The sequence below is a fragment of the Hordeum vulgare genome, chromosome 4H, assembly GCF_904849725.1.
Source record: "Hordeum vulgare subsp. vulgare chromosome 4H, MorexV3_pseudomolecules_assembly, whole genome shotgun sequence".
Lineage (NCBI taxonomy): Eukaryota > Viridiplantae > Streptophyta > Magnoliopsida > Poales > Poaceae > Hordeum > Hordeum vulgare.
Window position 1 is genome coordinate 601,613,993 of NC_058521.1, and position 17,269 is coordinate 601,631,261.

Sequence of the window (17,269 nt, forward strand, 5' to 3'; positions counted from 1 at the left end):
TCCTATTCAAAAATACATGCAGACATGTGAGTATTGCTCATAATCAGAGACAATATATGTAACAGCCTGGAACCGACGCTCCAGAAGATTCCCCTATTATTCCATTATCGTCGTGTGATTCGTTTGTTTGTCGCATTCATCATCGCATCATGCACATCATCCGCATTGCATCTATACCTAGTTCAATCTCGTTACCGGCAAGTCTCTTTACTCATTCCGTAATACAAGATCCCGTGACTAACTCCTTAGTCACATTGCTTGCAAGGCTTATTGTGATGTTGTATTACCGAGTGGGCCCTGAGATACCTCTCTGTCACACGGAGTGACAAATCCCAGTCTTGATCCATGCCAACCCAACAGACACCTTCGGAGATACTTGTAGAGGACCTTTATAGTCACCCAGTTACATTGCGACGTTTGATACACACAAGGTATTCCTACGGTGTCCGGGAGTTGCATGATCTCATGGTCATAGGAACAGATACATTGACATGCAAAAAACAGTAGCAATAAACTGACACATGTATTGTTTTATTTGAAGTTTCTTCTTCTTCTTCTTCTTCTTCTTCTTCTTCTTCTTCTTCTTCTTCTTGATTGTTCTATTTGAAGTTTCTTCTTCTTCTTCTTCTTCTTCGATCATAGGATGGGTTCCAGGACAACAGCCTGGGATAGCAAGGATGGACATTGTTCTTTTATCGTTTGATTCCGTCCATAGTCGGACCATGCTCTTCTACATGATGATTGAATATATTGTTGTATTGTGTTGTTCATTATGTACCTTGTGGCGAGTGTAAGCCAATTCCATATACTCATCTCTTTTGTACATGTACTTGTAACGATATCCATTCTTGCGAAACGACGAGATGCGCTTCTATCCCCGTCGAGGCCCTTGAGCCAAAATGAGGATAGGATCACATCTTGGGCATTACAATATAGCATATTATTTTTCATTATTGCCAAGTTATATGGTGTACATTCTTGCATTAAGTCCACAAAATATGTCTTTTTCTCCGACCATATAATTAGTTTCTACTGTTGTCAGATTATTGGAAGATGACTACAGTATGAGAGTGGAATTCAGCAGAGTGTAGGTAATCGGGCTACCAGTTTGTGCATTCTTTGCAACACTTAATCTTCATCGGGTATTCATGGAGTTCAGTGGGCTTCTTCTCGCATTGAGATGACTGAGTGAGACTGCACCATCTCCTTAATCGTTTGAGCGCAATTCAATCCCTCTGTCTGAAAAACACAACTAAATTTCTTTAAAGAATATAAATGCCTACCAATATTGACACAAAATATGTTAAATATTTGAAAACAAATATTAATGCATATGTTTAATTCTCCATCAATGTAGGTGCCATAACAAAGCAGATGATCATGTCTTGTGCACACGCTCTCGTGTAAGAGAGAACATTATAACTGTTGGGGTTATGATAGCCCATCCTTTCAGAAAAAAGGGGATATGAGAGCTAGAGTGAAGCTCAGTACTACCATAGGGGTTGAATTGCAAACATAACTAATAATGAGCACATCGCTACCTCAGATACAAGCACAACTATCTATAATTTCCCTAGATTTGATGAAGAGATGATGATCCAGCAAAGGGATATGATTTGGTGTTGTAAAAGAAGCTCAACCACATCACATTTGTCCAAGGAAAGTTACACATAAAATTCCCTACATACTCAACTCCTGTTCAGACTAAAGAGACATGCCTGATTTGATGTAATTTCCAAGGCATAAAGCCAAGTCTCCACGAGTCATGCATGGCATAGATATGGTTTTTTTCATGCCTTGGGATGTGCTTCCACCCCTTGTTTCAATGTTTCCTTTGGGTTATATGTTTCCAAAAAGTTAGCATCTTTGCAACATTGTATAAGTTCATGTGTCCAACGTAAACATGTACGTGTTGATGACATTTTTTCGCATGTCATGGACATACAAATGTCTAACCAATAATATGAACACATGTTAGGAACATGGGGTTGGACATGGAGAACTTAAAACATAGTGGGGATGTTTGTTGATTTGCTCTTGTGTAATCTGTAAGCTATGCCAATTGATCTGATATTATCGCATGTAATACTACCATGTCTTGCTAATTACTTAGGGGATACCAAATTCTATGATGTATTGGGTCGTTATAATGATAGCTTTCTTAATTTTCATGAAGCATGTTGTAAGGTGTGGTGAGTCAAGATGGGATTTATCCCTCTTTATAAAGAGATAAATATCTCTTAGGCCCTCAGGTAATCACATCTAGAAATTCATGGTACGCTACTTGAAGCTAAAGAGTTAACCTGGTATAGAATTCCGAGTCACGTGAGCGAGAAAGAGTGGTTCAGCCCGAGCCTGACCAATATTGTGGGGGAAAGGATTTGTCATGTATGTAACACTATGAGTGGTTGTCTATATGATCTTTATGTGCATTTGGGAGTTAGCCTATCCTTCTAGGGGCATTTACTAACTAGTGACTGAGTAGGAATAATCCAGTCATATCTAACCAGGCAAGAGCCTATGGCCACACACTTAGTGGCTGGAACCTAACTGGGTTATGATCCGAGTTAGATCAAGCATTGAGTCTTGATGGATCTACATTATAGAATCTTATTATGGAAAATCATCTATATAAGTTATAAGAAGCGGGCAAGTGTTTTACGGCTGAACAACCCCATAACCTGGCCTTCACTTCTCCTATGCTCAAAGTGGGCCATCTAGTTCTAATAGTTCACCACTGACACTTGTTCCCAAACATGTGGATACCTTAGAGGCATTGTGGATATGAATGTTGGACAACCATTTTGTGGGAACCACAAGGAGTAGACGGTAGTACGACTAAACTAAAATTGCACCAACACTCTATATTGAGTCAACTTCTCCAACAATCTGCACAATAACTAGATCGTACTACTATTTTATTAGGATTTTTTGCGCTAGTTTATTCTATCATGTTCTTCCTTTACCAAGAAAATCAAGAATCTCAATGTATGCCTTACGGATATAGTGGCCTTCCCATATGCCTTCATCATTCAGGTGGTGACGTCACCCCCAAAGAATTCTAGAGAAGCCAATGAAAGAACTAGGAGCAATCATTTGGTTTGGGAGATATGGAAAACACGAGGAGAAATTAATTTGACGGGAAAGGAGAGGCAAGTCATGGGTGGTTACCTCGACAAACATGTTGTGGACAATGTTGTCTGCCACAGCGGTGACGGTTGCCGTGATGACCTTGAGACAGAGGGACTCGAGCACACCATACACCTTTTCCATGGCCTCTTGTGCTTTTATGTGCCTCACGCTAATCATGACCAGATCCGCCGCCACATGCATCACCTCGAGATGCACAACTTGTAAATTTATACGTTTATTCAATGGTCATTCAGGCCCTGTTTGGAACCACCTAGATTATATAATCCAATTTTTATAATCTATTCTGTCTTCAAACAGGATAAGGCTCTGTTTGGAACCATAATAGATTATGATAATCTCGATTATGAAGATAGATTATATAATCTGGTTTATAAAAATAATCTAGGTGGACATGTTTGGAGGCCAGATTATATAAACTGTAATCCAGGTTTTACATTGTATAATGGCATGTCTGCTCTCTGTTTTTTTTAAAAAGGAGGGTGGCGGTGGTAGGAGTGTAATTATCTTTAACTTTACAAGGGTAATGGGTCATTAGCAATCCATAATCTGATTTTAGCTGTCATAGAGTAGATTATGAGTTTTTAATAATCTATCCATCTAGTTTTTATAATCTACACCATAAGCTGTCGTGTTTGAAGACAAAATAGATTATAAAAACTTGATTATATAATCTGGGTGGTTCCAAACAGGGCCTAACTTATGATGTAGATTATAAAAACTAGATGGATAGATTATTAAAAACTCATAATCTACTCTATACCAGCTAAAATCAGATTATGGATCGCTAATGATCCATTACCCTTGTAAAGTTGGAGATAATTACATTCATACCACCGTCACCCTTCTCTTTAAAAAAAACAAGGGCAAACAGGTCATTATGCAATGTAAAACCTGGATTATAGTTTATATAATCTGGCCTCCAAACATGTCCACCTAGATTATTTTTATAAACCAGATTAGTTCATCTTCATAATCCAAATTATCATAATCTATTATGGTTCCAAACAGGGCCTTAGTTATACACTTTTCAGAGTGTTGTTGCGTAAAGTTGGCCCAGATCTTCCCTATGTCCGAGAACTTCTCATTATCCAAGGCACGGTTCACGCATAAGAGAAGATCTAGTAAAAATTAATTAAAACAACATCTATCTTTGTGTACATTTCAATAGTTTCTACAACTCTCTTGACATTTTCAATAGAAACATTAGATTCAGAGTGGGCTGCTATTTGATTTACATATGCTGGACTTCTCCTACAAAACCCTCTTGTTAGGAGTGTGTGTTCGATTAATTCCCTCAATATGATTGCATGTAAATGCATTACGAATTAGTAGTTGGCATGGTTCTGTTTTAGTAAGGGGACTGCTATGCATCCTTCGCTGATCCGCACGAAACATCCGTCACCTAGCTCAACAACCGTTGGATGTACATGCACAACCGCCCGATCTACCTCCTGGCACGCGGCTCGGTCGCCTCCACCGATCCATTAATTTCTGAAACAACGATCGAGTTGCAGAAACAAGCACTTTGTTGCAGAATAGCTTTGGACCCATTAATTCCTGAAACAACAGTCGAGTTGTAGAAACAAGCGCTTTGTTGCAGAATAACTTTGCAACATAGATGAGGTTGCAGAAACCTTCGCAGTAGAGTTTATGTTGCAGAATTTTTTTTGCAACAAAGAGCATGTTGCAGATTTTTTTTTGAAAAGAAAGATGATGTTGCAAAAAAATGCCTTCACTTTTCTACAACACGGCGTATTGTTGCAGAATAAATTCTTGCAACACAGATGATGTTGCAAAAAAATGCCTTCACTTTTCTACAACACGGCGTATTGTTGCAGAATAAATTCTTGCAACACAGATGATGTTGCAGAAAAATATTGCATTGAAAATGATGATATAGAAACGCCGCCGTCGTTGCCGACAACATGGCCATGGGAACCCACGGCCTGGTTGGGGAAGGACATGGCCGGTTTGATGTGTGCATGAGGCTTGCATGGCTATGGCTGTTTGCTTGGTACCTCCGTGTCCATGGCCGATGGGCATCGGCTGGTGTTGTTCGTGAGTGTTTCCGTGGGAGCTAACATCTCCCAATCTCCATGGATGCTGCCTTGGTGCTTGCGTGTGCAACGGAGCCATGGAGGATGCTGGACGGTTGGAGAAGGAAGGAAGAAATGCACAAGGAAGAAAAGGCTGTGGACGAGAGTAGTCAAGAAGATAAGGCAGTACATCAGAGCGGTGCACGGGTTACTGGGACACGCGTCATTCGTAGGAGGCGATGGAAGTGATAGAAAAATCAGCCGGCTGAAGGATATCATTTCCCTTTTAGTAACCCCTCATTTCTAAATTCTTGCCATGGTTTTAGTTCTTCTATATCTAAATAGCTAGCCACACTAACCATTTCTCTCAACATATGCAAGCATCACATCTCATCCCACAACATGCATGAGAAAAGGCCTACCCCCACTATCATATGTCTCTCAACATGCAAGCATGTCACTTCGTTATTAAACATGCATGGAAGAAAATACGCATCTCAACATGCAAATAAACATTTAACAACTATATAGTAACCGGACATAATAAATTATATGTATTTTCGGTTTTAAAATTTTATATTAATATATTCATGTTACATACCATGAATCACGTTAAAATATGTTACAAAACATCCCGGCAAACAATATGCTAGGTATCATCTAGTTTGTACTAAACCACAACAAGGGTTATGAAATGGAGGGACTACCAAACTATTTTGGTACTACCTTTCAGGTAAATACCAGACTACTAAGTTTGATATATTTTTGGTAAATACTATAATAACCAAAGCCGATGAATACTAACTTGCTAATATACATGTGTCATGTGTGTGGTCCACAAATGCAGCCTTCTCCCTATCTTCGTTTTCTTCTCATTTCACATGATAAATTCACATAATTTGTATATATAGCGATGAGGCTGGCTACATGTGACGAATCAAAGGTCGATGTGACAAATGCATCTTGTCAACAAGTACATGAATACAACGACATGCACACACCATCCTAACTTTTGCCAAATATTTGAAACTGAAAATAAACCTGTTCAAAAGGAGATTTCAACAGTTTAATTATTTCAAAAGTGATTTCAATTGTTTCGCTATTCATAAAAAGTGATTTCTTGTTTTGCTATTTTAAAATGCAAAATTGAGACTGTTTTAAAATATAGTTAATGTTGTTGTTACAAATAATGAAATCAAAGGTTTCACTGTTACGAATGGTGAAAATGAAATTGTCCAAAAAGTGATTTCAGCTTTCTTCACTATTTAAAAACACGATTTCAATTGTTTCACTATTTTGAAATGTGATTCCAAATTATTTCACCGTTATTGTTTCTTTTACTGAAATCCAATTATAATATTTGTGAAGTTGCTTATTTCAGTTTGACACACGGAGAAATTAATAAGTGGACAGACAAATATTACATTTCCGTTTCAGTTATATATTTCTCAAATATCGCTTTCACACACTAAAATAAACAGCTTCGGAAACACTGAAATATCGCTCTTTGCTATCACATAGGAGTATCTCTCTCACCTCATTGTTATTCCTAAGTCCCTTTCAGCCCTCAGTGACAGATGAATGAATGCATAATTACCTCTAGGATTTGGACCAGGCGCGTGGCAGGGGAACAGATGGAGGAGGCGGAGGTAGTCCTCCTAATCTTCCGTGGCGGGGAGCCGACGCCGTCGTCGACGGTCGAGTCTGCTGTGACGACGGAGGTGTAGCTGTCGGTTCCGGGTCCGGCGAGTATCAGCTGGCGCTCCTGCTCCTGCAGCTCCTCGATGTAGGCGATGGCGTCCTGGATGATGGACGCCTTGTCCAGCTAACGTTGGTCGCATGAACAAAGATCATATTAGACCGCATGCATGCAGCATAAACACGCACAAAAAAGTGGTCTGTAAATGAAACCTTGGTGATGTTTGGAACGACGCCGCGGATGGCGTAGAGCTTCTCGTTGAGCCTCCTGCGCCTGTCCCTCTCGCTGATCATGTTCCTGCCAGCCCACCTCCTCGTCATCCCTGAGTTGGCGCGGTCCGGCGAGCTCGTCGAGCCGTCGTGCTCGTCCAGACGGGACAGAGAGTCCTCGGCCGGCAGGTGCATGCTGCAAGAACCCATCCAATTCCAACGTTTAGATTCAGATCTACTGGTGGACTAGAGTGTTGATGCTAGCTGCTTGCAGTTGCAGGCTCACCTATCTGTGTCGCAGAGCTCGAAGAAGCTAGGCGTCTCCCAAGAGAAATCGAAGCTCACCTGCTCCATGTCCATGTCGGACTCCATTGCTCTGCTCGGCTCTCCTCTATATCTCTCTCTGATATTTATTCTCGTGCTTGCATTGTGTCTCTTCTGCGTCGCTGGGTTGCGGGGGCCCGGGCCATGCATGCATGCATTCTTATCCGGATGACACCTGGCGGCCTCTCGACCAGCAATTGGCTGCCCCTTAAACTCCAGATCGAAATCTGAAACCGTGCGTTCATATCACCGTTTAATTTGGGTCCATGCACTTTGGCGCCCCCGCGTGGCCAACCAAGCGCCGGTCGGTTCAAGCCTGCCTACACTTGAAAAGTCTCAATACATTCAGACATTCTGTTGGCCCACACCGGACGCCGAGTATTTTTCCGACGACGGCAACGACCGACGACGAACGACGACGAAGCGAAGCAACGCTGGATTGTCGATTCGTCAAAGCTAGCAGAAATAGCTACGTACGCTATGCACGTACGTACACCGACCGGAACACAAGCACGTCACGCACTCATATAACTAGCTGATCGATCTTTGCTTTGATCGAATCACTACTAGTAGAAAAAACGCACGGGAAAACTTGTGTTATTGCCAAAGGCTCGTATCGAACCATGCTTTCTATCGAGCCATGCTTTGCTTTATTGATCAACTCACGGATTGATTACAGGTGTATGGTACACGTATATAGTAAACCTAGCTATCAGCAATTCTACTCGGTTTGCCAATACTAGTCCTATTACGATACATGCACGTACATGAAACCAGACAGACCGGCCGACGGGGTTAAGTTGTGTTTAATTCCAACAATCACTCCCCTAAACACGACGTCGTGATCGTTAGTTACAGCTCCGACGTGGATCCTTCTTCGCATCTTGAAGAACTTCTCTCGATCCAAAGCCTTGGTCAGCAAGTCTGCCAGCTCATCATCGGTGCGATTGTAGTTGACCTCCGTCTTCTCTTCTTCCACGCAGTCCTTCATGTAGTGATACATCGTATCAATGTGCTTGTTCCTGTCATGCCGAACTGGATCCTCGCGTAGAAAAAAATATAGACTCGCTGTCAACATTGAACACCACTTGTTCCGGATCTCGATCCATGAGATCACCGTGTAGCCTTCCTAGCTACACACCTTGACACTCTGCTTCACTTGAAGTCGATGTCACCATTTTCTGCTTTTGTGATAGCCAGCTTACTACGCTTTCACCAAGAAAATATGCCACATCCGAGATACTTTTACGTCCATCGGCAATTCCTTTCTTGTCACTATCACTGTAGCCGAGTAGTCTCGACATCTTTTTCTTGCTTAGCTCAAGACGAGGTTTCATTGAAGCGTCAATTGGATTGCAATCTTGCATGCCACAAATTTCAATTACCCTTCTTGCATATGCATCATGGCATAATGTGATCCCTTCCGTCTTTTGATGTACCTCTGGCCCGAGGTAGCAACTCAAAACACCTAGATCATCCATCTTGAAAAACTCCTTCATTTATAGCTTGAACTTTGTAATCACCTCTTCATCTGCTCCAGTAATCAATAGATCGTCGTCGTAGATGCCAACTAGTAGACGATCACTTCCTTCACCTCTCTTGTACATTGTATGCTCGAGTGGGGCTTTCTCAAATCCAAGAGAAATCAAAGTCCGATCAAGTTTGATGTTCCACGCCTGAAGGGCTTGCCGTCGCCCATACAAGACTTTGTGTAGCTTCAATACCTCGTGTCCTTCTCCCTCTTTGATGAAAATCGATGGTTGATTCACATACACATCTCCTTCGTTCAAAACCGTGGATTTTACATCCATGTGATGTATCTTCCATGATTCTTGAGTCGCGAGAGCGATGAGTAATCTCACCGATTCCATTTTTGCAACGAGAACAAACACTTCTTCGAAATCCACACCTGCCTCTCGAATGTACTCTTTGGCCACTAGCTTCGCCTTGTGCTTCACACAATTCCCTTCATCTTCTTTCTTGATCGTAAATTCCCACTTGAGATCCATGTCTTTTTCATTGTTGGGAAGATCCACAAGATCCCATGCATTGTTGTCGTGGATCGACCCCAACTCTTCTTTCATAGCATGCCGCCAACACTCCTTCGTATTTGCGTCTTCAAAATCTGCCGGTTTCTCGGCAATTACTAGACACCTTCGCCCACTTCCTTTGATCTTTACCGGGTCAATCGTCCGAAGAGTATCCTCCGGATATGGATGAAACACTGGCTGTAGCTTTATGGATACAGGTGGTGGTGTCCTTTCCTCCATTACTGTCGGAGGCGACATGAAAATTTCTGTTGCGCGCGTTTCTTTTGGCGAAGCAAAAATTCCAGCCCGAACTAGGCTTCCTAGTATCCCTAAGCCTTCATTTGGATCACTTGTTGCGTTGCATGTGCTCCCTCCATCCATATGAACTACTTGTAAAGCTTCTTCATGTGATGGAACAAATCCACCACGTCCTGCTCCATGCCCTATTGATGAAGACATATTGCTACTACTAAGTAGGATACTACAACCTAGTCCACCTCCCTTGCTCCTGATCGGGACAACCAGCTTCGGGTCTTCTGGCCGAGCGACCGTAGCAGACTGGATGGCTGCTCGTCCATGTATTCGCGGTCCAAAATCTGGAATCTCCATAGCCACAGCCAGGAGTGGACCTTTTCCCCTTGCTTTGCCATCCTCTGACACGGCGCGATTCTCATCAGGTCCGAATGCATAGCTCGTCGTGTGCTATGGTTTTCCGGCACCATCACATGTGTGTAGTGTACTTCTGACACCATGTCTTTGTCTCTTACTGAACAACATGACAAGGCTGTTGCGCACGTGCCTACTTTTGCATCAGCATACTTTGATTCGTGGTCTTCAGGCGCCACGTACGCCGAAGTGACATTCGTGTCCGTTGCATCGACACAAATTTCAGACTTATGCATCGCGTCAGTAGCTTCGACACGAATTTTGGAATCACCCCTCATGTTTGTAACAAGGCCGCTTCTCCACGGCCGAGCGCATGCAATGAGCGCTTCCTTCGCTCCAGCAAAGATAGCACTTACACCCGTAGCATTGGTGTAAGTTTCGGAATCACCCCCGCATCCGTAGCATCGATACGGGTTTCCGAACCATGATCTTGAGAGCAAACTCTTCCTTCACGCAGTGCGGCAATTTCTTTAGCCGACACTTGAAGAACTGGATCCTCCTCGTCCACGAGTTCACACATCAACATCATGTCACCTTCATCTCCTTGGTGAGCCAAGAGCGCCTTCTCCTTTGGGGGATTCTTGCACTCCGACTTGAAGCGCCCCATGATGCCACAATTGTGACACTTGATCTTTCACTTGTCGAACTTCTTCTTCTTCTTCGGAGCGCCATCGCTGGTGTTCTTCTGACTTTGTTCGTTTAGCGCACGATCTTGGCGAGCGTAACTGCTAGAGCCCTCACCTTCTCTCCTTGAGTCCAGCGCCTGCCACTGAACCCGCGTGAGCATGACAAGCTCATCATTCCTCCCGTCCCCGAGACTGTACCTCATACGCTCGTCGTGAGCCTTGTAGCGTCCGACGAGATCATCAATGGAGAGGGTCGCGAGATCGACGCACTGCTCGATCGCCGTGACAATTTGCAGGTACTGGGGAGGAGCCGCGCGCAAGAACCGACGGACAACCGAGGCCTCCGTGAGGTTTTCTCCAAGTGCGCGGATCCGATTGACGAGAGTAGCAACCCGTGAAGCGAACTCGTCCGCGGACTCATTGTCGCCCATGACCAAAGTCTCATAGTTGCTTAAGAGAGTTTGGAGATTGGCTTGCTTGACGCGGTCATGTCCCTCGAACATGAGCTTCAAGGTATCCCACACCTCCTTCGCCGTTTCTTTGGCGATCAGGTGTTGGAGGACATCCATCGACATCATCGAGTAAATCGCCGATGCCGCCTGCGGATCCTTCCAGTGCTCGGCTCCCCCCTCCTTGAAAGCGTCACCTCCTGGATCGACTGCGTCCCACAATACGTTGGCGCGGAGACCACACTCCATCAGTACCTTCCAGACCCCGAAGTTCTCGCGGTCAAATCGTGGGTACGACGAACTCGCCCGAGCAGCAAATACTTTAGCCGCACCGGAGTACGCCGCCAGCTGCTTGGTCTTGTCGTCCTCCAACATGATCTTCCGTTACTAGAAGATCAACCTCGCTCTAGATACCAATTGTTGGCCCAGACCCGACGCCGAGTACTTTTCGACGACGGCAACGATCGACTACGAATGACGACGAAGCGAAGCAACGGTGGATTGCCGATTGGTCAAAGCTAGCAGAAATAGCTACGTACGCTATGCACGTACGTACACCGACTGGACCACAAGCACGTCACGCACTCATATAACTAGCTGATCGATCTTTGCTTTGATCGAATCACTACTAATAGAAAAAACGCACGGGAAAACTTGTGTTATTGCCATGAGCCTTGCTTTGCTTTATTGATCAACTTACGAAAACTTAATCCCGCAACGAAATCAAATATTTTTGCACACAAATTCATATGAAACAAATATTTGAACTACATCATTTCGTTATTATACAACGGTACCATGGTAACATCAAATCTATCATGCTAGAACAGTCCATGTACCCTCGTCGTCAGTGACGGCCCTAAAGAGATGATCCCCACTACCTTTGTTATATTAACATGCACACAAGCTAACTCATCAAAGGCCCATCACGACATGCACGAGAAAAAATGTCCATTATTAGTTGATCTCATTCACACATCCAACTCACCGCACATGCCACCTCGTCAAAATTCTACTCAACTTGCATGTGAAAGGTTTTCCATTATATTATGTCACTTAAGTTCAATAAATATTTTCAAACACTACTAGGGAAAAGCCTAGTAGTGGAGTGGATTAAACAACTAGTAGTAGCGTGCGTGCGTGCCCGAGCTACTACTAGCTCACTACGACTAACTTGGTAGTAGTAGCGCGGGTGTCATCCCGCGCTGCTATTATGTTTGTTAGTAGTAGTGCGAGTACTACTACTAGTTATCTATAACGCGTGTCTGGGACCCGTGCTATTACTATTAATTTCAAAAACAAAACAAAAACTCGGTCTCGTGCATGCAGTCAATGGTGGAAATGGTTCCATCCAGCGGCGGCAAGGGCCGCTCGAGGCGTGGACGGGCAATGAAGGACCAGATCCGGCGGCTGCTGCTAGAAAGGGACTGGATCCAGTGTAAAGAAAGGCGGCGTTGTGGGTCTCCCCTTTGCGGCAAAGGTAAAGAGCCCCCTGGACGCCCATGGCGACGACCTACACGGGCATGGACATGGGAGGGTGAGTCAAACAAGAGGGGGACAGGGAAAAAGAGAAACAAGGGAGAGATGAAGGAGATGGAGGGAGCAACAGGGCTTGTCGCTGGCGGTGAGGTACTCTGGTGTGGTGGCATGGAGGCGCGGGGAAGACCGCCTAGCTCCTGGCACCGGAGGTGCGAGGCGGTGGCCTCCTTCAGTGCCATGGAGGAGGAGGCACGCATGGGCAGGAGCGCCATGGGAGAGCCTATGCAGAGAGGGCGGTCAAGAGGGACGGGAGAGACGAGTGATTCGGGGGGAAGAGATGGGATTCCACAGCTCTTAAAAAACACTATAATTCACTAATAGGAAATAGCCTTGTAGTAGCGCGGGTGCCCGCACTACTACTACGACCCTACATCTAACTTGTAGTAGTAGCGCATGCCACCTCGCATTAATACTATGTGGGTTAGTAATAGTGTGGGTACCACCAGCGCTACTACTAATTATCCGCAGCGCGTGTATGTGACCCGCGCTACTACTATGCATTTTAAAAACAAGAAAATAATCTCAATCATGTGTGAGCTGTCAATGACGGTAGTAATTCGATCCAGTGATGGCGAGATCGCCGGGAGGCACGGACGGGCAGTGGCTGACCAGATCCGATGGCGGCTAGATGATGGAGAGGGCACGGATCCAAGGCACAGAAAGGCGACGGTATATGGGCCCCTGAACCCCATTAAGGCGTCGTTCGGTTGCTAACACTTAAATAGCTATCGACCCCTCCTTCAACTAACATCTCAAGTTTTTTTTTTAGAAAAGGAGGATTACCTCCAGCCTCTGCATCAACACGATGCATACGGCCACTTTATTAATAATAAGGCAAATAAATTGCGGTTCAACATAGTCTCCGGCAAAATAAATCAGAATGAAAGGTAAATATAAAAGTGCCACAACCGGCAAAATAGGCCTAGATGTCTACTCATCTATCCTATTACTGGACTGCCATCCAAACCGGTTGAAGATATCTCGCGCTACCGTCTCCCATCGGGTAGACCCAGTAACCAAAGGCTCCCTGGTTTCCGCAGGAGTGAGTAATGGCCATGTATGGATCAATGCCGCAGCTCTGTGTAGTACCTGCAAAAAATGTATGTTTGTATGTGTGTGAAAAACCACATCATTCCTACAGTTCCATATGGCCCAAAATAGTGCACAAACTCCAATACGAATGTGTCTAGCTATAATCTTATCCACTCCATCTAGCCACGTTCCAAATAACATGTCAATACTGTCCGGAGGTATAATATTAAAAGCTATACGAACCGTGTGCCAAAGAACTCTCGCAAGTGGACAGTGGAGAAAGAGGTGTGAGATGTTTTCCTCGTTATCACAGAAGCTACACCGAGTACTACCCCCCCAGTTTCGTTTAGCCAAGTTATCCTTAGTTAGAATCACCTTCTTGTGCACAAACCACATGAATACTTTGATCCTTAAGGGTACTTTGACTTTCCAAATATTCCTTGACTTGGGGATAGTAATCGTGTCAATAAGATTTAGATACATCGATTTGACTGTAAAAATTCCGCTATTCGTAAGCTTCCATTGCACCCTATCAGTTTCGTCCGATAACTCGATATCCATGAGTCTCCTAACAAGGTGTAACCAATCAGCCCATCTATGTCCAATGAGTGACCGCCTGAATTGTATATTTAGAGGATGTGACTGTAAGATTGTGGCTACGTACGCATCCTTGCGTTGCGCAATATTATAAAGGGCTGGATATTGCGTGGCTAAAGGTGTCTCCCCCAACCACGAATCCTCCCAGAATCTAGTACCCTCACCATTTTCAATAATAAATTTGATTCTATGGAAGAAGGATGACCTTACTTTCATCAATCCCTTCCAGAATGGTGAATCATTGGGTCTCACATTTACTTGTGCTAATGTCTTAGAATGTAGATATTTATTACGCAAAATTTGTACCCACATTCCTTCTGTCTCTACTGACAGTCTGAACAGCCACTTACTTAGCAAACATCTATTCTTCACCTCTAAATTCTCAATTCCCAAACCACCTTGGTCTTTAGGCCTACACATAATGTCCCATCTGGTTAATCTGTATTTCTTCCTATCCTCATCACTCTGCCAAAAGAATCTAGATCGATAAAAATCCAATCTTTTACGTACCCCTACCGGTACCTCAAAGAAGGATAGGAGGAACATAGGCATACTCGTAAGCACCGAGTTAATCAAAATTAGTCTTCCTCCATAAGAGAGCAGCTTGCCCTTCCAACAACTTAACTTTTTCTCAAATCGATCTTCTATGCATTTCCACTCACTATTGGAAAGCTTCCGGTGATGAATAGGTATACCTAAATAGCTGAACCGTAAACTCCCCATTTCACATCCGAACAATTGTTTCTACGTGTTTTGTTCATCTTTTGCTTTCCCAAAGCAAAACAACTCACTCTTATGGAAATTTATTTTCAGACCAGACAACTGTTCAAATAGACATAGTATCAGTTTCATATTCCTAGCCTTTGCTATATCATGCTCCATAAACAAGATCGTATCATCCGCATATTGTAGGATAGACACGCCACCGTCCACCAGGTGTGGCACAAGTCCTCCTACCTGGCCCTCCTGTTTGGCCCTTCCTATTAGAATCGCCAACATATCAGCAACTATGTTAAATAGGATGGGTGACATTGGATCTCCCTGCCTGAGACCCTTGAAAGTTTGGAAGAAATGCCCAATGTCATCATTGACTTTAATTCCAACACTTCCTTTTTGTACAAAAGATTCAACATGTCTCCTCCATATTTCATCGAATCCCTTCATACGTAAAGCCTGTTGCAGGAATGGCCATTTGACCTTATCATAAGTCTTTTAGAAATCCACCTTGAAGATAACCCCATCTAGTTTCTTCGAGTGGATTTCATGCAGCGTTTCGTGCAGGACCACCACCCCCTCTAGTATGTTCCTGCCTGGCATAAAAGCAGTCTCACTAGGTTGCACGACTTCATGTGCAATCTGTGTCAACCTATTTGTGCCTACCTTTGTAAAGATTTTGAAACTGACATTCAGAAGGAAAATAGGCCTAAATTGCTCTATACGCACCGCCCCTTCCTTCTTTGGCAACAGAGTCACTGTTCCAAAATTTAGATGGAATAGTTGCAGGTTTCCTTCAAAAAGGTCTTGAAACATAGGTAACATATCACCTTTGATAATGTGCCAACATCGCTTGTAAAACTCGGCTGGAAACCCATCTCGGCCTGGTGCCTTATTATTCTTCATTTGTGATATAGCTTCAAACACCTCCTTCTCCATAAAAGGCGCGGTTAATACCTCATTCTCGGCCATCCCGAGCTGAGGTATGTCACCGACCATATGCTCATCCATGGATATAAAATTACCATCAGGAGCCCCGAATAGTCTTTTGTAGTATTCAGAGATATACAATTTCAGATTCTCATGACCTACCATTGTACCCTCATCTTGCTCTAGCTGGTAGATCTTTTTCTTTCTATGCTTTCCGTTGGCTATTAGATGAAAGAACTGTGTGTTATCATCGCCTTGTACAACGTGTCAAACTTTCGCTCTAAGAGCCCACTTCAACTCCTCCTCCCTGGGCAGTTGTTTTAGTTGAAATTCAGCCTCGTTTTTCAATGACCTGTCATTGTCATCTAATAACGAACTTTCGGCCTTAATGTCTAGAGAATTTATAAGATCGAGAAACCTTTGTTTCTCTTTCTTATAAATTCCACTTTCATGTTTTGCCCATCCGCGTAAGAATTGACGCAAATGTCTTATCTTATTTTGCCACCTGTCAACTCTCGAGGTCCCCCCTCTATCTATAGCCCATTCTCTGGCTATAAGGTCCATGAAACCTTCTTTTTCAAACCAGCCTAGCTCAAAAGAAAATAGGTTTTTATTCCCCGTATGTGTTGCCTCTCCTGAGTCTACTAACAATGGGGTATGATCAGATATAGCTCTGGGCATAGCACGCACCGTGACATGAGGGAATTTTTGCTCCCATTCCACACTCGTGAGTACCCTATCCAACTTCTCATACGTTGGGTTGGCTAAATTATTTGCCCACGTAAATTTTCTACCTGAAAGCTCAATTTCTCTCAAATCAAGACTTTCGATGATAGAACTAAACAAAAATGACCATCTGCCATCAAAGTTATCATTATTTTTCTCATCTCGTCTTCTGATGATATTGAAGTCGCCCCCTACCAAAATTGGCAGCCTCTCATCTCCACAAATCCGGACAAGATCGGCCAGAAAGTCTCTCTTAAGCTCGGGCTGGGCCGCCCCATATACTGCTACGAGGGCCCATTGGAACCCATCTACCTTCGATCGAACCCTAAATTTGACGGCAAAGTCCCCGAACACTACGTTCCGGACTTCTAACGCGTCACACCTGACTCCAAGCAAGATTCCCCCGGATCTTCCTCTTGGAGGTAAACAGTGCCAATCGAAGTCAATACCACCAGATAACGTTCCTAAAAACTGTGATGTAAAGTTATCTCTCCCTGTTTCCATCAAAGCAATGAAATCTAATTTGTGCTCTAGGGACG

At 43.7% G+C, this 17,269-nt stretch overlaps 1 protein-coding gene across 2 annotated transcripts; it reads right to left on the minus strand.

Annotated features, from left to right (window-relative positions):
* Positions 1-940: 940 nt before the first annotated feature.
* On the minus strand, positions 941-7,534 carry LOC123449964 (transcription factor BHLH6-like). Of its 2 annotated transcripts, XM_045127352.1 has the most exons (5): positions 7,384-7,534; positions 7,101-7,293; positions 6,787-7,014; positions 3,172-3,342; positions 941-1,239 (listed from the first exon to the last, which is right to left on the minus strand). In XM_045127352.1, exons 1-5 carry the CDS (start codon positions 7,467-7,469, stop codon positions 1,156-1,158), a joined length of 762 nt encoding a protein of 253 aa, XP_044983287.1. In that variant the 5' UTR covers positions 7,470-7,534; the 3' UTR covers positions 941-1,155. The 2 variants fall into 2 exon arrangements, with proteins under 2 accessions (XP_044983287.1, XP_044983286.1); XM_045127351.1 differs by lacking the exon at positions 3,172-3,342.
* Between the last annotated feature and the right edge of the window lie 9,735 nt (positions 7,535-17,269).